This window comes from Caenorhabditis remanei, chromosome V (assembly GCF_010183535.1).
Source record: "Caenorhabditis remanei strain PX506 chromosome V, whole genome shotgun sequence".
Taxonomy (NCBI): Eukaryota; Metazoa; Nematoda; class Chromadorea; order Rhabditida; family Rhabditidae; genus Caenorhabditis; species Caenorhabditis remanei.
In genome coordinates this window covers 5773043-5793522 of record NC_071332.1, presented here as the reverse complement: position 1 = coordinate 5793522, position 20480 = coordinate 5773043, and the positions used below count along the sequence as shown (strand labels likewise).

The window sequence follows — 20480 nt, the reverse complement described above, 5'->3', positions numbered from 1 at the left end:
GGAAATAGATTTCCAAAAAAGAGAGAGTTTAAGGTTCACGTAAAAAAAAGTAGAAGGATCTATATTATGCCTTGGGTAGAATTCTAATACCGAATTTGGGATTCTGGATTCCAAATATTGGAATCTAGATTCTGGACATCCTGAATTCTGAACTCTGCACTTCGAACCTCTTTGTTGTGAAATATGAATTCTACATTGCGAACCTCGGATTGTAGAATTCTGAATTTCTTGCTTTTTGTAAATCTCTAATTCTAATTTTTTTATTCTGAATTCTGAAATGTAGATTCCGTATTTGCTACTCAAACTTTGAACGTGGAAAACTCAGTTTTGTATCTTAAGTTTTGATTTCTAAATTTGGAATTCTAGAATCTGTGTTCTGCATTCTTAATTCTCAATTCTAAGCCCTGAACTGGAAACTTCAGAATCAAGAATGTTGAATTCTGAATCTTAAATTTTGAATGCTGAGTTCCGGATTCCAGTTTCCAATATTTCCGGAAATCTCTGGATCTCAAACCCTGGACAAAATATTTTCTAAATCTCTAGTGTACCTCTGCCCAAACTTCCGTCCACAACCTCCCACTCCAAACGGAAGTATAATCTCTCAAACTCGATTTATCAATTTCCGGTGAACGCTCAACTACTCGCATACTCCAAGTTTCAATACTTCACATTTATGCAAAAAAAAAAAAAAACATCTAGCAAAATGAAAAAAGTTTATCACAAGAAAAAACCAAGAAAAAAGTCACCGCAAAACAAAAAAAAACTCTAATCTTGTTATTTATTTCTTCAAATTCTTCGGCGCCGCTGACTCGTCCATTCTAACCAGCCAATACGTCGCCATGACTCCTTTTCCCTAAAAAAACAACAAATCAGTGATCACTCAGTGAATTTCAGTGTACCTTTATGATGACTTCTCCACGTGACTCCGTCGTGAATCCACCCAGATTCATCAACATATGGTTGGCTTCTTCTGAGATGTGGACATGGCCAGCTGAAAAGATGAGGTGGCAGATGTTAATTAGGAGACGACAAGAAAGACTCACGTTTTGAATTACTTTCCATTCGACTTGCCGTGTTGACTGCATCTCCAAATAGGCAATATCTGGGCATTGTTAGGCCAACGACACCAGCGACCACCGAGCCTGAATTAGTAAACTCATGATAACAAACACTATAAATTTATTTAAAAACCTATATTAGGTAGTTGTAAATTATAAAAAAGCGCCTCATTTTTGATAACTTTTCAAGTTTTGGACCAATTTCAGTGCAAAATAGTCCGATTTTTGAACTATCGTCTTAAAATGAGCATAACTCTCTATGGAGTGTTCGTACAAAAAAGCTGTCAACTACAAAAATGGAGTTCTATCCTTGGTCTCTCAAAGTTGGGCATTTTCAACTGGAAAAAGCAAAATATGATATCTTTTTGGCCGGTACTGTATCTTTTCTAAAAACTCCGGAGTCTGTGAAGACTATTGTCTCATCATATCTTTTATTTGTTTGATCTTTGAAATAAACAAACTATTATCTCAGTTTTCCTCCTATACAAAATTTCTTATGCATATCTCATATAAGTCTTCTCGTCTCCCTCCCAAAAAGTATTAAAACTACAAACCACAATGAAATCCAACTCGAATATTAATCTTCTCTCCCGGCAAATGAGGAATACTAAAGTCAGCCAAAGACTTGACAAAACATAACGCCATGCTCGCAATATTCCTCGTATGCTCGTTTCCATTCCGTCTCGGGACTCCAGAAGCGACAAAGTAGCCGTCACCAATTGTTTCCACTTTATAAACATCGTGTTGCTCGATAATTCCATCGAATATTGTGTACAACCCGTTGAGAAGATTCACCACTTGTAACGGAGTACATTTTCCAGCGAGAGTAGTGAAACTAACGACATCAGAGAAGAAAAGAGTGACGACATCGAATGTTTCAGGTTCAACTGTCTGCCCAAGCTTCAGCTTATCAGCTACTTGTTTCGGAAGCATTCGATACAGAAGAACATCACTTTTCTTCTTCTCTTCAACCAACTCTTTCATTCTCTCCGCAACTTCATCCTCCAGAGTGGATGCATATGATTCAAGTACATTGAACACGTGATCCATCAGATTATCATTTCGATTTGTGTTCATACTTCGAAGTTGGGAAGATACTTGCTTGACATCAGGACGCTCTGATGGCCGTTCCGTCCAGCAATCTCTCACCAAATGGAGCAACGCTGGGTTGATCTCCAGTGATTCATCGTGATCCAGCGTCGGTCTCGGTGACTGTAACCCTCCTTTCTTCAGCATATACACTATTTCCTCGGCGTCTTCTTTCCGGTTTTCCAAGTCAAAAACTGAACTTCTAGTGATCAACTCAGCGCTGATGATGCCAAAACTATAGATGTCGCCCTCACGACTCCCTAGTATATCATCATTACGGAGCAACTCTGGAGCAGTCCATAGGCGGTCTGGAATTCAAAATCGACAAATCAAAACATGCTTCCTTTTCCTACCCATCTTGGTGTATTGATCGTGAGTTCTGAAATTCCTCAAGCCGAAATCTGAAATCTTCAACTGCCATCTGTCATTCAGTAGACAATTTTTTGAGGTGAGCATCCCATGAAATTCATGAGATGACTCATGGATCCATGTTAATCCATTAACTATATCTTTCATTAAAGAGTAAATGAAAAATCCATCCATTTGAAGACTAGCTTTTCGGATGACGTCAGCAAGGGAGCCTCTGGAGCAGAATCTCCAAACAGATAGGAGTTGAGGGGCGTCGAGAGACATTCCGATGAACTTATTGAGATTAGCGTGGTCTATGAGGCGCATCTGGAAACGGACATATGGATATGTGGACAGACAGACACACCCCAACCTGTCTCATAATTGCACATGTTTTATTATCGAACAACGTGCGAATGGTATACTTTCTCGCAGCAATTTTCTCCATTTCCACGTCATTTTGAATTTGAAAAAACAAGTAATTCCTTGTCTCTCCAACTTCCGAAAGCGTAGACGATCTCGTGGATGATATTGTACTAGGGACACTACTAATACTCCTCATACTGTGCTCTCCTTTTCCTTTCTTTGCCACAGTCATCATAGTTTTGAATGGGATTTGCCAGAGAGCATTTTGACGTTCCACTTCTTGGCGTTTCGAGCTGAACTCTAAATTTTATGAGGTTCAACATGGTTAGAAAACTTACTGAAACAAGAAAACAAATGCTAGAACTGCTCCGAAAATAGTCAAGACTATGATAATTATAGCTGCAATGAACCATCCCAAATACTGAAGGAACACGTTCGGAGGACACTTTGAGCCGGTGTACCCACAAACTGGTTCATCTAGAGGTCGAATTCCTTTTCGATGAGACCAGACTGCAGTGGCTTCATTTGTGTAGAGTTTATGGACGACGGCTTCTTGCTCATCAACATCTACTGTCATTATCATTGAGGAATTGTTGTTGGAATCGAGGGTGAGGACATAGAGAGTTGGACTGCGGCCACCACTATTGTCGATTACAATTGGGCCACCGACTCCTGAAATAAGTTGAAATTTTGTTTATGGTCATAAAGATGGAATTATGAGCCAGGAATCGAGAAACCCATTTCCTGAATCTTCAGTCCTAAACCATAGATCATGAATTCAGAAATCACTCACCTGTAAAAGACCCCGTCAAAAACGAAGGAAACATCGTTCCATTTTTGTATTGACTCGGTACAGTTTTCAGCTGTTTCGCCATTGCTAGCCCATACAAATACACTGCATCATGTAGTTGACCGGCATATGTTGCTGCCGTTTGATACTCTTTTGCTGCGCACGCATCTGTACAATTATAGGGGTATTGTTTCATTCGTTGAATCACTTCATCCTCGAATAATGAGTAATTTGAGGCAACATTTCCCTGGCCTTGCATCTGAAAAGAAGGTTTCTAGATTTCTAGATATTCCAGTTTTTCTCCTCACATCAACAATAAATATAGATCGTTGAAACCCTGGAATTGCTTCTTGGTCACTTGGTTGGGGTCCTGTGGCTTCAACCCATGGGTAACGGTAAGATCCATCGGTTTGTAGGACAGCTGAAACATAGAAATTACGTTTTTATAGTTGTTATCTTTCTGATAGTCCCAAAAGAATTTGAGATATGCTCCAGACACTCTAGCTTCCCTGACGCCTGTTTTGAGGTTATCATCTTTAAAGACGCATAGAAATGTTCCCTTGCCTACCGTATCCCTTTGACCGCAATGATGGAATAATATAAACATATTCATCGGTCACAAATCCATTTCTTGCCGCTACTAACATCCATCTTCTATGAAGTCCTCTGGTATTTCCCTCGTGAAAACACGGCACAATAACTGGAAGAAAATAGAAATCACCACCATCTCAACTAGATGAGAACTTACTCCTTCCCCTAGTCGACACATCCTTCAACACTGCCAACATACCTTCCTCACTGTGATCCATAATCTGTACCGTATACGACAACACAATATCTCCATAATAGGCAACCATATTCTGAAAATCATCTCTCATCGTTTCGCACTTCTCATCATCTCCCTCCAGCGAGTACGCGTAAACGAATTGATCCCATCCGTATTCCTTCATGACTTGTCGAAAAGTCACAGCAAGACTTCGTGATCCAATCGATATAATTCCAGCAGTGGGGTATCTTGAGTAATCATCCAGAGCTGCTGATGACGCCATTCCCCAAGCGACAACAGGAACGTTGTAAAACGTGGCGAGGGTGAAGACCGGGATGGCGGCTGAAATTTCAGAGAGTTGAAATGAGGAATCTTCAAGAAAAAGTTAATTACCAATGTTAGTAGTCGGACCAATTATCACATCCACATTGTAATCTGAGAACAGTTTAATTGCATTTCCAGCAGCAAGGTTCTCATCACATTGGTCATATAAAATAGTAATTCTGGAATCAATCTACCTTCATTTAAATTGAATTTTCGTAAAGGTTTTGACCTACTTAAAATCGTAACCAGCCAAGATTCCCTCTCTTTTTATCCGGTCAATTGCAATACTTGCCGCACTAGCAGAGGTACGGTAATTGACGTAAGCAGTGCTGCCTTCCACATTCTGAAATTATGAAAAATGAATTCTTGCACAGGAAATAGTCACTTTTTGAAGTACATCGCAGTGAAGGAATCCGAGATGAAATATGTTTCCTGGAGGTTGACAGGTAACCTGAATATTTGAAGTTTTTGCTTTAAACTGTGAAACGTGTTTAGGACCTACCGTAACCAGAATGACAAAAAGAGCCAAACAATTCGTGTGCATTCACTAGAAAGAAAATATGCCAGAAATGAGTTTATTGAAAAAACGATTCTGAAGAAAATAATAATAATGATTCCTGTTTTTATTGCTTTTTGTCTCCAGAAACTTAATCCGGCAGGCGGCTAGAAGGGCTTCTTCATGGATGAATAACTTGTGTCTGCGATCATTTGACTTCATATCAGTATCAAAAATAGAATAAAATGTAAAACTATGCACTTTTTATTATTATTAACAAGAGTTACAAGTTTTAATATCAAGGGTTCCGGATAAATGTACGATTAGTGGAAGAAAACGAATATTATAAAAACAAAAAATTATATTTTTTGATTAGCAGAAACGACTGCAATCTTTAATGTGCAGTCTCCTCCCGAATTGTCGAAGGAAACTCTCATCATGGATGAGTAGACCATTGGAATTTTGACACAACTGAAACATGAAATTGGCGAGGACTGTAAAGGACAAGAGTTTACTTTTTTTATAGTACATTTCGGTGTTATGGATCGTCTAAACCATTTTTTCCATTAAGAAAAAAAAACGAATCTTATTTTTTGCATATCCGACAGGCAAAATTTAAAGTTTTCAATTTATTGTATACATTCAAAAAGCTTTGAAATTTTATAAGAAACTGCGACAGAATAGTGTATGTGTCTGAAACGCTTAATTAAACTAACTAGAAGTTGATAAAATAGTCTGCATAAGATTCTTATTATTATTCATTTTTATTGTTTCCAGTTAATTGATTGACTTTTGTGAATGAAAAATAGACGGGCCTCCTATCCACTGGTCCAAAAAATGGAGAAAACCGATACAGTGGGGACCGCGATAGGGTCGGCAAGCCACACACACAGAAGTTTAATAGTATTATACATCACTTCTTCGTAAATGTCAATATTCGTGTTTTTATTAATTTTGTAGTTTATAGTTTTCGAGAACTATTATCTGTTTTTGAAGTATTCAATAACATCGATTATCAGAAAACAAAAAAATAAAGCTAAAGATTTGGTCAAATACAACTCACTTATTGTTTTCCATCACTGCGTTTTCAGATCTCTTCCTGACAACTTCGATGATTTTCTCCGCCTTTTCTCTACAATGAATACTGAACGAAATCCTGAATCCAATTGACATTCTCATCTCTACCCAATTCGAAATCAACCGTGGAAACTCTCTTCCTCTCAATCTATCCAGTTTACAATAAATATTCGGATGTTTCAGATTACGTATTAGATCAGGAGAAATGTATCTCTCGTTATTAATCACCAACATCTTAGTCACTGTTTCATCCGCATTATCTCCCAAATTCAATTTAGCTTCCAGGGTTTCTAATGGGAAACTAGATGAATCAATAACTGGTGTCAATTCTTCAAGTGTTGTTCCTAGAAATCCCATGATTTTCAAGTTCTTCACCTTGAATTTCAATGGAAATGGGATTCTCAAAATTTCTGAACTCATTCCGATTTCCAAACAATTGACAGTTATCAATCTCCGTCCCCCGAACACTTTCTTTCTCAAGAGACTTATGGCGTGATGTAGTTTCGTGTAGTTAAAGCGCTCAGTGTGAATGGAAGTTCCAGATCCGGTGATAAGTTGGATAAACAGATCAAAAGGCCGCGTCCCGCCATACTGGAAAGGAAGAAGACTGGCCTGAAAAGAAAAAACAAGAAAATGAGCCGCTTTTTTTCAGAATTTGTCACTTTCTCTTAACTGTAAAAAGATGTGGGTGACGGCTCCCGCCTTTTTTGAGCTCGATGTTCACTAACCAAGTAACAGGGACAGACGGTGAGAAATTATGTATATCTTTCCTACAGCGCTGTGATAATTGTGGTGACTTACTTCAATTCTATCAATTTCTTCCCTGCTGCTGGGTGAGAATGAAACGTATTCGTCCAAATCATCAAGGTCCATATCATCTATGTCGGATCCTGGTTCCGACTGATCATCATCTTCCTCTCCGTCGTCGTCATCTTCAGTGGGATTTAAAAAAATGAATGGATCCTGGACTGTCACCACTTGATTTATTGAATCCTTCTCGATTTGATCGCACAAAAATGTATTTCGGTTCCTCACAGATGTGAAATAAGCCAACAATCTCTCTAATTCAAGCTTTCCTTCTTCATCATCCCGGTACTGTAATTCATCTATACCGCCTCCTTTCAGAACTATATCTCCGGGATTCCTGTGTTTTTCCAAGTCTCGAAACCCAAACGGATTAATATCATAGTCTGCTCCACCTTCTTTGTTCTCCTTCTCGTGATGTTTCGGGATTTGAGCGTTATCAGGGTATTTTCGAAAAACTTTCAGGACATATTTTGTGTCGTTAATGACGGTTACATTGTCATCCAAACGGAGGTAATTGATTGATAAAGGAGTTAGTTGATCAATGGAACGAATTGATGGGATTCTCTTAGCAAGATTGATTCTAAAAATTAGTCAACAAAGATTAGATTTACATAGTTGAAAACTAAAATAGTCCAATTATTATTCATCAACTAAGATCAGAACATTTAAGACTAAAATGTACTTACCTCACGTTGGCATCGGTATACTCGAAAACAACTTTTTGGCTTAAGTAGGACAGTGGATTGGCGATATTCATCAATTAAAATTAAAACAGATAACGAACAGGAGGTGAACAGAATATGTACGAACAGAGAGATGGTACGTCACCTTTACCGAATTAATTGATTTTTGGTTCTATTTGCTTCGGCTGTTGGCAAGAATGGGCGGAGCGGTCACCAGCCCGCGTTCGATGGGGTGCTGTCAGGAAACTGTATCGAGATTCAAGAGAACAAAAAAGATCTTCGTTCGAGATAAACAAAGCAGAGCAAGGTACCCGAATGAATTGAAATCACTAAAGAACAGTGTATTAAGGTTATGCTTACTAATGCAAATGTTGAAAAAAAAACTCATTATTTACAGAATACTGTCATTTATCCTTTTTAAAAAGCTGAATTTACAGTTTGAAGTTCTCCTAGTAATTATAGCGGTCTCTTCGTGACTTGGTGCGGTTTTGAGCTCATGAGTTTGTCAGGATCCAGTTCTTACAAACTCTGCCCTTCCACATTTAAAAGAAATAGTGAATTTTATGTGATTAATCATCTTACTCATTTTTTAAATACTACAATCCATGAAAGAAAAGTAAGATTATTTTCATCCTGTCCCGCCTCTTTCGACCATATTTATATACACGATTTCTTTTAATTCTTTCATTGTCAAGATTCTTCCATTGTCTAGAACCTCAAAACTTGCTTGGCATTAAGAAATTATTTACCGTCAATGTTTTCTTCTCCATAAATGAAGCTAACATACGAAAAAGTCTGCAAAACTCAGTACATAGAAACCAATTTTACCTAAGCTCCGCCCCTTTCCACCATTACACCTTCGCATAGTTTAACCATTTCCACCAGCTGATAACTTTTTCCCATTTTTTCCACTTTTGCAAACTGGTTTATTTTCCAAATGCCCATTGGAATCTTAATTGATAAGTTTTTTTTCCGTCTTAGTTACCGTTTAAAGATAGTTTTTCTCATATTTCACCCATCATACATCGAACTTTCTTCTTCCTTTTTCCTTCTTCCTTTTTTGAAATTTCATTCCTTCTTCCTTTTTCCTTCTTCCTTGTCGGCAAGACTTTAGTGGTTTAAATTCTCTCGTTTTTTTTTCCCAAATTTGTTGTTTTCTTTGTCTTTTGTTTCTTTGTTTTTTATTACCCGGTAAAAAATTACTTCCGACTTCTGCCCTTTTTTCACTTCCTTCTTCCTTCTTCCGACTTCCTTTTTTGAAAATTTTACTTCCGCACAGCTCTGGAGCAAAGGTTGGAAAATCAGTTTTCGGGTCAGCCAAATAAATAAATCTCAGGGAAAATTTACATTACTAACAATAAAAAAAAAGAAAATATGAAAACATTTTAAATTTTAAAACTTATAGATACCTTAATTGGTTTTTGAGATACAAAACTACAAAAATAGTAGTCTCAAAAGAGAGGAGTGAACCAGATATCGGGAGTCATATCTCGGAATCGGAGTTTCCTATCAAAAAATTGTCAACTATCAAAATATTAAAATTTTAATACTGATCAGATTCGCAGTTGACAACTTTTTGGTAACTATTCACAAAATTGATATATGACAGTTCTCTCGCCCTAGCTTCTCTGGACATGTTTCTCCTCGCTTCTGTATTCTAGCTCTTATAACTCAAAAGCTATGATCGCAATCAAATTAAACCAACTAACAAAATGTAGATAATTTCATACTGATAAAATTTGTAGTTGACAACTTTTTTATAACTTTACTATAAATTGAGATATGACAGTTTCCCTAGGAATCTCCTCCGTCGCTTTTATTTTCACGGCGTGATCGTTGAGAAACTATCAATCCAAGTCAGCGATTTTGGGAGAATATGGAAAAGGTATTTTGTTGAAATACCATTCCACTATTCAATGAATACATTCCAGGTTACAAATATACGATCGAGTGCCTCAACGCCGGAAGAATCGGAATCGGAGCTCAGATGCTCGGTCTGGCTCAAGGATGTTTCGATCAGACAATTCCATATCTTCAGCAGAGAGAACAGTTTGGAGAGAGACTTATTGATTTCCAGGTATCGATTGGTTCTAGAAGGTAACCACCGTAACCGAGTCGCTACGCAGCCAATCAACTTATTATCAGGTCGCTACCAACACCCCCTCAAAGTGTGTCGAATGGCTGGGAGGTGTCGGTTTCACTAAAGAATTCCCTGTGGAGAAATATTATAGTGACTGTAAAATTGGAACAATTTATGAGGGGACATCCAATATTCAACTGAATACAATTGCTAAGCTTATCGATTTGGAATTCAAAAATAAGGCTTAGAACTGTATTTTTGGAATGTATGCAAAACATTACTGATAGTCAATAAAACTCGAAAACTGGTGCTGGAGTTTTTCGAGTTTAGCCATGACTCATGAGTTGGTTGAAACAGAACCGGGTACTACGGTAGGCGATGAAGTCCGTGAACACCGCCAAGCACAAATGCGGACGAATGAGAAGCACAAAACTTTTATATGATGCAGAAAACGAGCAGAAAGCATTAATTAACATCAAAAGAAACAACGAGTTGTGATTAGCACTGGATGGTTTTAAAAACAGAAAAAAATGGATTACAATAAAGAATTGTTGCTTTAATTGAGCACCGAACTAGTATATAGAAAACATTAAAACATTCATTAGAACTCGTCTTCATCGTTTTCGAAATCCGATTCATCGAACGCTCTATCATCGAGTAGATCATCATTCGCGTCAGAATCACTGGCCGATCCAGAGGAAGAATCAGAATCATCGTTTGTGTCGGAATCGGACTCATCTTCATTCCAGAAATTCAGTATTTTTGTGTCTCCGATCTGAAGACGAACTCGATCTTCACGGAGACGGAGGTGAACGGTCGGATGGTTGGTGTTGATGAGCTGGTTGCGGTATTCTTTGCTGAAAATTGAAATGTATGATAAATTTTCATTGAAATTACAATAACTCACAATCTGTTTGTACTATCCGTCTTCTTGAATCCTGGCGGAATCATTTCCAAATCCAAATTTCGTTTCTGCGAGTTTTTAATACAGAATGCTGATCCATCTTTTCTCCTGTTTGTGAATTTTTCGATGAGTTTGTAGACCAAATCATCAGTGAAATTCTCGGAATTCAAGGAGATCACAGATGCGTTGAGAGATAGAACCTCTTCAACGGAGGCATTGCAGAGACAGTTGATCTGGAAATTGGGAAGCATTTTTAATTTTCGCTGGAATTGAGAAAGTTATAAATAAAAACAGAAAATTTATTTAATAAAAGTCAGCTTCCAATAAAATTCAAATTAATTCACAGAAAAGTATTTATGGATTCTCAAAGTTTGTTTATGTTTTCCGTGTACTTTTATTGGAACAACTGCTAATTTCTCACCTCAATCTTCTCCAAATTTTTGACAATTTCGTCCTGCTTTCCGAATAATTCGAAAATCTCGTCATCAAGCTGGTCAATTTGCATCTCTTTCAATAGTCTCTTATCACAATATTCCATAACCTTCCACATCGAATCACTAGACTCTCTTCCCGCACAATAAATCGATTCGATTTTCAATGGAGTTTCACTTTTACCCAGAACCTCGTCGAGTTTTTCTGCCATTTTTTTCGGGTCGTCACTCGGAGAGATGTAAAACCATCCGATAGTGACATTTTTCTGGAGACACATCTGCTTGAACCAGTCAAACGCTTCGTCCATGTAATCCGAGTTTTCAATAATCACTCCCTTTTGAAAATGGGACCAAATTAGTGTTCCGCCCGTCTCATTTTTCTGGAATCCTATCATGTATGGGTCGGACGGTAAGGTTGTAAGCTTCACAGTCATCACTCCTCCATTCCAGTTCACCATTTTAACTGATGGAATGTATAGTTTAGTAGAATCGACGACTCGATACATGAGAGAGGAGGAAGCGCGGAGTCGGCGTCTGGAAATTTTGTTGATGTAAAATTAAAAAATTATGAGACAACGAGCGCTCCGGGACACTTATTTTGAACAATTGTCTGCCTTTTTGTATGAACGTGTTGGAAAATTAAGATTTTCAGTTTTTTTAAATCAAAAACATCGATAAAGTTCAATAATTGACTGGAAAGAGAATCGGAAAAATATCGAACCTTGTAACAAAATCGCATTTCTCCACCAAATATTGCAGCATTTCCGGTGGTAAATCTGATAATTCGATGGATTTTTCGGTCATCTGAAATCAATTTTTTTGTTAATGGAAAATTTTATTTTGGAGGAAACTAAAAAGACCTTGATCTTTAAGTTCAAAGAAATATAACAAAGAAAATACACCAAGTCTCTGGAAATCAAGCAGAAAATCAACACCAATCGCTTCGAACAAAATTTTATCAAATTGCCCATTTGCACTGCCACGTAGTGACGTGTTGACACGAACAGTGTTCAAAAATGGAACGCAGCGTTAAAATTGGAGTGGGCGTGGTCGCCGCGTGTGTGCGGCGCGGTCTTCTTATGCACAGAAAAAAAAAAGAAATCATAATTCATTTAAAAATGTTACATATTTTATGGTGTGTCCAAAGTTGCTTCAACGACAAATCTGCGGCGTCCAAAGTTGATTTGTAGGTTTGTAGGTTTTGCAGGTTTTGCAGTTAAAAAAATAAGGACGAGCAATAACGCATAACTGCAAACCTGCAAATCTACAACTCAACTTTGGACGCCGCAGATTTGTCGTTTTTGCTGTTTTGTAGCAACTTTGGACGCACCATTATTTATTCTTACAATCTGTTTCGAACTCCCGCAAAAAAACGAGTCGCGGTCGAGTTTCTGCACAGGTGACCGAACTTTATAGATAAGAATTTCGCATATTTTCCAGTTTTTTTTAAGTTAAAAAACCCCATCTAAAACTCCAAATTTTCCCATTCTCTTTATAGATTCGTAATGCAAAATCTTTTCCGACTCGGTGCCACTTTCGCTCGATCATCTCTCGCCGTCAAACCAACACAAATGACCTCAAGACTGACGCAATTCCGGAATTTCTCCGCGTCCGTCTTCGATATTGAATCTTCAGATGATTTCAATGAGAAAGTGAGTTTCAAATGTTAATACTAATAAGACTAATCAATAAATAATTCAGGTAATTCAATCAGCAGTGCCAGTTATAGTCGATTTCCACGCCGATTGGTGCGGTCCATGCCAGGCACTCGGGCCAAGACTCGAAGAAAAAGTAAGATTTTTCTTCTTTCAACTCCTAAAATTATCTATTTTTCTAGGTCAACGGCCAAAACGGAAATGTTCTGCTTGCGAGGATCAATGTGGATTATGCTGGAGAGCTTGCAATGGACTATGGAATCTCTGCAGTACCAACAGTTTTTGGATTCAAGAATGGAGAGAAGGTGTCAGGATTCAAAGGAGTTCTTGATGATGAGCAGCTCGACGAGTTTATTGAGAATCTTCTTGCCGACTGAAACGGTTACAATGTTTTATAAAATTTGTTTATTTCCGTATAGTTCTTTGTTCAGTTGTCAAAAGAGACGAATAAATTAAATCAATTATCAATCATTATGTATAGAAATACACAGGGAAATTTTGGGGAATCTGATATTCACTTATTTACAATATCACTTTTTGCCAGTTTGCAACCATTTTGGCATTGCCGACTTCGCTGGTGGCCCGGAGCTTGATGGCGATGTGGAGGCTTGAATAGTGGATCTCTTCTGTTTGCGATCCTCGTTGACTGTCGAGTTGAATGGTATGAAAGATTTGTTAGCCGCGAGCCAATTATCCGAAATAGTGTTGGCCACCTCCTGAGTGACTTCATTGATATTATGAAGAACATCAGCGGCATTCACAGCATGTCCTCCAAAACTAGCGATCAAAGTAGATTTCGGAGCGAGTTCCAAGTCGACGAAGTTCTTGGTTTCACTGGTAACCACTTTCATATTGGTGAACAACAATTTCCAATCGGTTGTCTTGAATACACTCTTCATGAAAATATCGAGATTGGAACTTTGCTCAGTGCTATTGAAGCAGGCTTGAAGCACATGCTCTCCAACATTTACACGAATCACTGTATGCTGATAAGCCTCCATTTTCAGCTGACGATTCTTCTTGTGGAGATAATCCTTCGAAACGAAGCTTGCTTGAGTCTGATCGCGCCTGAAAGTCGAAGAGTAAAAAACAATAAGTATGGAATGTATCTCTTACACAGCTCTGCGGAGATCTTTCTGCATATTTCGGATGTCCTCAACACCAACTTCGAAGAATTCTTCTGTCTCCATTGGCTCTTCTTTTTGGACTTTTGTTCTACAAAATGTTATTTTATTTTTCAATATTACAAGCTTTTCTTACTCACCCTTTCTTGAAAACCACGGCATTTCTCTCACATGGATCCGAAAATACTTCAACAGGCTCCTTCTCCTCTTCCATTGCAACATCAGCGCGTGTACGAACTTCAGCAAGTGAGATTCTTCCACCATCAGCCAACGCATTAACCATAGCATCCATTCTCGACTCCACTGCGGTGTTTGTAAGTGAGTTGTCGACACGTTCGAGGAGTCGATTCAATTCTTCCAATTTCATGGCACTTTGAGGGGTTTGACGGGAGAAAGCCGGTCCATCGAAAGACCAGGAATTGGGATTTTGCACTGGAACTTCTTGAAGAACATCACGATGTCTGCGACAGAAAAATAAAACATACCGTAAAAACTGTATTAGAGCGACACCTTTAATAGAACGACACCTCTAATAGAACGACAGCAAAATTAAGCATAGAAAAATAGAGCGACAGCCTCTAGTAGAACGACAGCCTCTAATAGACCGACACCCTGTCTTTGGGTATTTTAGTTGTTTTTCATTAATTGTTCATGTTTTTTTATTCTGATTTCACTTTTATTCGCATAAATCGAACCTGCCCGACTTTTAGAACTTCGTTCGAAAAATACAACGACAGCCTCTAGTAGAACGGCAGCCTCTAATATAACGACAACAAAAATCAGTTCGAAAAATAGAGCGACATGTCGCTCTAATACAGTTTTTACGGTATTTGTGTGATTTTAAGTGTTCTTAACTCACTGGAATTCAGAAGTGTCCATGGAAGTGGTTTCCTGAGCACTACTTGTCTCTGGAAGAATCGCTTTCAACTGTTCCTGTTCTCTTTTCTCTCTCGCTTCTTTATCTTTTTCGAAAGCTTCTTGTCTCTGCTTCTCCAATCGATCTCTCTCCTCATTTTCAGCTTTTAACTTTGCGAAATTCGCATCCAACACCTTCTTTCGTTCTGTTTCTTCTTTTAACTTCGTTTCCATTGCTGAAAGTTCCGCGGCGTTTAGCTTGACTCTCATGTGGCGGACAAGACATTTTCCAGTAGAAACTCCGAGACTTGACAGAGAATTCGCAGACAACTCAGCGCCGGTGTACTGAAAGTTTTATTTGAAATTAAAGTAATTTTTGATGGAACTCACTCGCTTATTCATGTAAACTATACATGGAACGGATCCATCGACGACGTCTGCCAAATTCTCTCCGAACTCTGCTGTGAATTCTTTCAATATATCGGAAAGCATCACATTTACACCAACTTTCTTTTGGTGACGAGAGCCCGAAGTCGCCTGAATCGCCAAATCGATAACAGCGTTTTCAGATAAAGCTTCTTTTTGTGTCATTTCGAGTGTTGCATTATTAGCAAGACCCGAGAGACGAAATGGAAGCGACGGGTCGACTGGTTTCCGAGATTGCGTTTGAAGGCGATGGCTATTTACTTCAAATCCACTTTTGAGGCATGCCTCTTCCAGAACTTGTCTTATTAACATCATCGGTGTAGTCTTGACTTGAACCCGCTTCGCGTTTGGACATATAATTGTGAGACAACTCATCTGAAAATCGAAATTTATGGTAAATAAGTTTCAATAAAACTGGAATAAAAATAACAGAGGAAGCTTGAAAGCAGGATAAAAACCGAGAGTGAATATGAGCTGAATACTGACACGGACACACATATAATTTATTTTATCCGAAAGAAAGAAAAATCAACAAAATATATAGATTAACAATCAAAATAAAATTAATAACAATAATCAAAACGTGAGCAATTTATTCAGAAGAGGCGGCTACTTCTTCTTCTTGTCTCTCTTCACTCTCTGCACTTTCTTCCTCCTCTTCTTTCACTTCTTCTTTTACTTTATCACTCTCCTCTTCTTGTGATTTCAACGAGGCATTTCGCATAGATTTCTTTCCCATATCACTACCTGTCACTTCTCGTAGAGCAACAGTAGCATATGAACCAGAAACCAGACTGAACTGAATTTGGAGCGCAAGAAGAGGTCCTTTTTGTTCTGATTCTGGAACCGCCCGTGTTTGAAGGCCGTCTTGAAGAAGAGTTCGTGGTTGTGAATAGTGGATAAACTTCCATTTGAGATCTTTCGCTTCGACAAATAGAGAGCGAGAAGACTCGCCGAGGGAGAATTTGCTGAAATAACAATAAAGAAGATGATTTTTCAGTTAAACTTACTCTTGCAACGAAGTGAAACTGGCTTGAGTGAGTCCATCTTCCTCAAGAATCTCACTGATCCATTTCGCACCATAGGTATTTGCAAACGCTTCGTTCTCTCCTGGGAGCGGGATATGGATATCGTAATGAGTAGCGTGTTCTCCCAATGGTGTTCCATCAGCTCCTACATCACTCTCATGAACACGTGTACCAATTTCTTTCACTCTCCGAGAAGCCACTTTATTCCAAAGGAGACTTTGATAAGCATGAACATAGAGACTGCGACTTTGCACTGGAATCGCCTCTGTGATACACTTTTGCCACGTGCCACCACGTGAAAGACATTTCAAAATGTGTCCTTCAATTGTAGCGAATGCCTGAGCGCCTCTGAGCTTTCCGAACGCTTTTTTAGCATCACCAGTTTGATTGAAGCATCTCGCTGCATGCCCGACTAATCCGTACTCCAAATGACCTGGCATCGCATTCGACATGATCATCTTTACAGCACGCTCCCATTCTCTTTTCACAATTGCTAAGCCGATTTCCGCCGTCGTCGAACTTCGCGAACCGAATCTTTGGGTTCCTAAAGAAGAAAAGAATTTTTTTGAGGAAATGATCGAGAATTACTTACCGAAATAATTCACAAAACCAGTATTCTGAAAAGTTTCCAATCTCTCATGAAGCAGAGGCTCCGAATCATTAGCCAATTCTCTCAAAACGATACTGAATCGATTTCCCCAGTGAGCTCCAGTCTTAACCGGTTCGTGCTTATATTCGCATCCGAAGACTCTGATGCCACGAAGTTTTGAATTCAGATCAAGAACAGTACTCTCCAGAACTTGAGTCACACTAACTCGTTGTGCGGTCACTCCTCGTTTGTCTTTGATTCCGTGAGTTTTGATGTTGTTTGGTCCGACACTGAAAACTTTTGGTTAATTTTTTTCCAGTGATTCCTGTTCTTACTTCAAAAACTTGGCAATTAATTGGCAAGCAAACGTGGTTTCTTTATTCTCCTTGCACATAGTAAAATGACATTCTTTTGGAATATTCTCATCCCAATTCTTACGCTTCCGAGTAGTTTGTGTATGTCCGTTAGACACATAAATTCCATCGTCTTTCGTTTCTGTGATCAATTTCCCTGAATATCGTTCCCTGATGAATTGATGAATACTTTTACGCTCGTCTTTTGTCAGATTCTCCACTTTGACCAAAACTTGGTCTCCTTTGGCAGAAAATCGTTCATCGAGAGCAGCCAGAGTCTCTTCTGAAATGCAACTTGGTTTTTCGACAGTTGCGTCTATTTCGATCTCTTTCTTTTTGGTCCCAGTGCTTTCCAAAATGACGTCAGGGGATGGGATGTGGAGAACTGTTCCGTCAGCTGAAGGAATATTATATATTTTTGTTTTTCTTCATTTAAAAACCTAAAATTTCCTGTACAATGAAGTCACTGTACATTTCCTTGAGTAAGCATGGAACTGGAGTGATTGTGTGCGCGCTTGCATACTCGGTCAATCCAAAGTCGGTTTCCATCTTAAACTTTATTCAAACATTAGCAAAAAGGATAAAACAAGAAGAAGATTATGCGAAAGAGAGACACACCACAACCTTTAAAAGATCCCTAGTAACCATAGCAACGCCCAGTCAACAATAACAATCCCATTTATTGGAAACGCTGTGTCATGAAATTGCAGTCGTCTTTGAAACCAAACTGTGAGTAAAATGGAAGAAGGTCTGGCACGCACTCGAGAGACATTTTGTAAACTCCGAGAGATTTTCCGAGAGATACTAATGTTTTCAAAAGAACAGCTCCGAGTTTTTGACGGCGCATCTCACTGCTTACAACTACGTCTTCGACTCTTCCACGGCTTCCCGCTCCGTGAATAAACTTCATTTCGACTACCAAACTAGCAGATCCGACCACTTTTTGAGAGTTTATGTCTTCGATAACAACTATATGATAGTTTGGTACCGAAACTCTCATTGCTTCGAACCGCTTTTCAAAGGCTTCTTGGTCAAGGTCTCCAACAGCAGTTAGCTGACCGAGAAGCTCCAAATACCCCTTTGAAAAGTCATCTTTAGCCAAAGGACGAACTTTTAAATTTTCAGGAATATCCTGAGGTACGTGTGGAGCTAGAAGAGAAGCATCGAAAATTGAAGACATGACGTCTCTGAAGAAAATGATGATAAATCAGCTAACAGGATTACTTGGGATTAGTACACGACGAAGATTGATCAGTATGTTACGCTGGCGTCAGAAATGGGGAGAAAATGCAAAAACCTATTAATTCGAAGTATTTTTGCATGATTCTTTTCAAAAATAACGGAGAAAAAACGTTTAAAACTCAGAAAACGCTCGATAGAAAACGTGTTGAATTAATTCGACACACGGCGAAACCCCGGCCGCGGCCACCGCCATGGACTCCTCTCGGACAAACCGTTTACTTATAAAAAACTTGTGAAATTCGTTAAACCTGCTCTTTTTCAACTTTAAAATGCTCCAGCTGCCCACCATCTGCCCTCGATTTTTTTCTATTTACTTTCTCATCGCACACTTATACACTTGCAGCTGCCCTCGATTCGTTTTGCGCCTTCTCTTCCCTCAGAAAAGAAACTCTCTGCGTCGACTCCTCCCTCGTTTCTTGGCCCCATAAGAATGTTTCCATTACTCATTTCCGCTCTTTTCTGCTTTCTTTTCTTCTGCTTTTGGTGTTTTATTATTTTGTATCTATAGTAAAATGTCATTTTTCAGGATGCTAGACAAATTGTGGGACGTGCGGCAAGCGCTGCCCGCCTATCTTTTGACTGTCACCCTCGGACTTGCACTATCTTGCTGCTTCACATTAATATGTCCTCACTTGTGTCGACTTATTCCAGCACTTACAACTTACGGAAAAGCTTCTGATCAGCTGGAGGATAACTCGATTGTTGCCAAGATATCTGTACCTAAGAGGTATTTTTCTAATTTTTGTAAATCGAATACAATAATTGTTTTTTTCAGATGGTTCAAACATTTCTACGCGTTAGGGCTGCTCACACTGTTTCTTTGTCTTCATTGCATTTACTCGCTGATACATAATCCTAACTATCTCCCCTCGATTGCACTCAGATTCCTCGCCACACTTACTCGATCTTACAGTATACCACCAAGTAAGTGTTTCGAGAGATTTTTTGGAAACCCCGTTCATTAAATTTTATTTTTTCAGTTGATCCAAGCACCGCTCTCCTCGCACTTCTTCTCATAACATTCCACGTGTCACGTCGTCTCTATGAGACGGTATTCGTCAGTGTTTACTCGGATAGTCGGATGAACTTGTTTCATTATGGCGTTGGAATTATTCACTATGTCATTTTGCCGATTTCAATTATGTGTGAGACACAAGGAATATCGAAAAAAGGCTAGTTTTGAATGTATTGAATATATTTTTAACAATACATTTTCAGTCGAGAATTTCCACGTCTCCATGGACAACATCACTCTAACACAATGGGCGGGCGCAGTGCTCTTTTGGATTTGTAACTGGAAACAACATCAGCTCGCCGAGCAGATTGCGAACACTCGAAAAGGACCGAGAGGACTGATTCGAAATTACGCATACGGCATTTGCTTCGGCGGATGGTTCAATCTCGTGTCGTGTCCTCACTTCCTCTTTGAAATATGCATTTACTTGTCTTTGTTACTTGTTATACCAAGCGCCTACGTGTATAGGTTCGTAACATTGTTCGTGTGTATCAATCAAACATTTGCTGCTTTAATCACTCATTCATGGTATCACAAAACATTCCCAAAGTATCCGAAAACTCGGAAAGCCCTCATCCCGTACGTTCTCTGAAGATCTTTTGCTCCTTTTCCCTGTGCTTTATTTCTCGTATTCATCTTTTTCCTCGTGCTCGCTTCGTTTTCGCTAGATTCTTGTCATAATTCTAACTTTATTACATAAAGTTTATATATTATTTTAAAAAAAACGTATATAAAATTAAAAAATCAAATCTGTACAAAACGGATGTGAGAAGGAGAGGAGAAAAGCTTTTTTGCAGTAAGAAGGGGCTGAGATGACCCGCATCGTGAGTTAAAATTTTCTTGTGGATGGAGTGGAAAAAATAGAAAAATATAATAAAAATAGTTGTTTTTTCTTGCGAGTGGCGTTGGAGGACCCGCAATGGAATGAGGAAAATAGAGAGGAAACGATTGAAAAAAAAATGGACAAAAAATAA

The 20480-nt window shown here is 38.7% G+C and overlaps 9 protein-coding genes across 9 annotated transcripts; 3 read left to right on the top strand and 6 right to left on the bottom strand.

Moving 5' to 3' along the window:
* Positions 1–778: 778 nt before the first annotated feature.
* Positions 779–5285, bottom strand: GCK72_017542 (uncharacterized protein; the record flags this gene model as incomplete). The annotated part of the gene is made up of 15 exons (XM_053732138.1): positions 779–853; positions 900–991; positions 1044–1142; positions 1613–2455; positions 2501–2822; positions 2869–3154; positions 3200–3533; positions 3655–3910; positions 3960–4072; positions 4220–4351; positions 4400–4759; positions 4811–4920; positions 4975–5084; positions 5127–5192; positions 5244–5285. The coding sequence occupies 15 exons, from the start codon at positions 5283–5285 to the stop codon at positions 779–781; spliced, it is 3240 nt and encodes a 1079-aa protein (XP_053581051.1).
* A 1011-nt stretch (positions 5286–6296) lies between these two features.
* GCK72_017541 (uncharacterized protein) lies at positions 6297–7878 on the bottom strand (the record flags this gene model as incomplete). Its single annotated transcript, XM_053732137.1, has 3 exons — positions 6297–6926; positions 7116–7701; positions 7808–7878. 3 exons carry the CDS (start codon positions 7876–7878, stop codon positions 6297–6299), a joined length of 1287 nt encoding a protein of 428 aa, XP_053581050.1.
* A 43-nt stretch (positions 7879–7921) lies between these two features.
* On the top strand, positions 7922–10132 carry GCK72_017540 (uncharacterized protein; the record flags this gene model as incomplete). Its single annotated transcript, XM_053732136.1, has 3 exons — positions 7922–7940; positions 9736–9881; positions 9950–10132. The coding sequence occupies 3 exons, from the start codon at positions 7922–7924 to the stop codon at positions 10130–10132; spliced, it is 348 nt and encodes a 115-aa protein (XP_053581049.1).
* Positions 10133–10485: 353 nt separating this feature from the next.
* GCK72_017539 (uncharacterized protein) lies at positions 10486–12023 on the bottom strand (the record flags this gene model as incomplete). Its single annotated transcript, XM_003112409.2, has 4 exons — positions 10486–10741; positions 10792–11021; positions 11210–11753; positions 11941–12023. The coding sequence occupies 4 exons, from the start codon at positions 12021–12023 to the stop codon at positions 10486–10488; spliced, it is 1113 nt and encodes a 370-aa protein (XP_003112457.2).
* Positions 12024–12724: 701 nt separating this feature from the next.
* On the top strand, positions 12725–13251 carry GCK72_017538 (uncharacterized protein; the record flags this gene model as incomplete). Its single annotated transcript, XM_003112676.1, has 3 exons — positions 12725–12871; positions 12921–13010; positions 13057–13251. 3 exons carry the CDS (start codon positions 12725–12727, stop codon positions 13249–13251), a joined length of 432 nt encoding a protein of 143 aa, XP_003112724.1.
* Positions 13252–13404: 153 nt separating this feature from the next.
* Positions 13405–15654, bottom strand: GCK72_017537 (uncharacterized protein; the record flags this gene model as incomplete). Its single annotated transcript, XM_003112336.1, has 5 exons — positions 13405–13942; positions 13991–14089; positions 14139–14459; positions 14858–15198; positions 15244–15654. The coding sequence occupies 5 exons, from the start codon at positions 15652–15654 to the stop codon at positions 13405–13407; spliced, it is 1710 nt and encodes a 569-aa protein (XP_003112384.1).
* A 217-nt stretch (positions 15655–15871) lies between these two features.
* Positions 15872–17798, bottom strand: GCK72_017536 (uncharacterized protein; the record flags this gene model as incomplete). The annotated part of the gene is made up of 5 exons (XM_003112272.1): positions 15872–16247; positions 16290–16851; positions 16900–17186; positions 17232–17646; positions 17690–17798. 5 exons carry the CDS (start codon positions 17796–17798, stop codon positions 15872–15874), a joined length of 1749 nt encoding a protein of 582 aa, XP_003112320.1.
* Positions 17799–17928: 130 nt separating this feature from the next.
* GCK72_017535 (uncharacterized protein) lies at positions 17929–18429 on the bottom strand (the record flags this gene model as incomplete). The annotated part of the gene is made up of 1 exon (XM_003112727.1): positions 17929–18429. One exon carries the CDS (start codon positions 18427–18429, stop codon positions 17929–17931), a length of 501 nt encoding a protein of 166 aa, XP_003112775.1.
* A 589-nt stretch (positions 18430–19018) lies between these two features.
* On the top strand, positions 19019–20098 carry GCK72_017534 (uncharacterized protein; the record flags this gene model as incomplete). Its single annotated transcript, XM_053732135.1, has 4 exons — positions 19019–19218; positions 19267–19415; positions 19472–19663; positions 19710–20098. The coding sequence occupies 4 exons, from the start codon at positions 19019–19021 to the stop codon at positions 20096–20098; spliced, it is 930 nt and encodes a 309-aa protein (XP_053581048.1).
* Between the last annotated feature and the right edge of the window lie 382 nt (positions 20099–20480).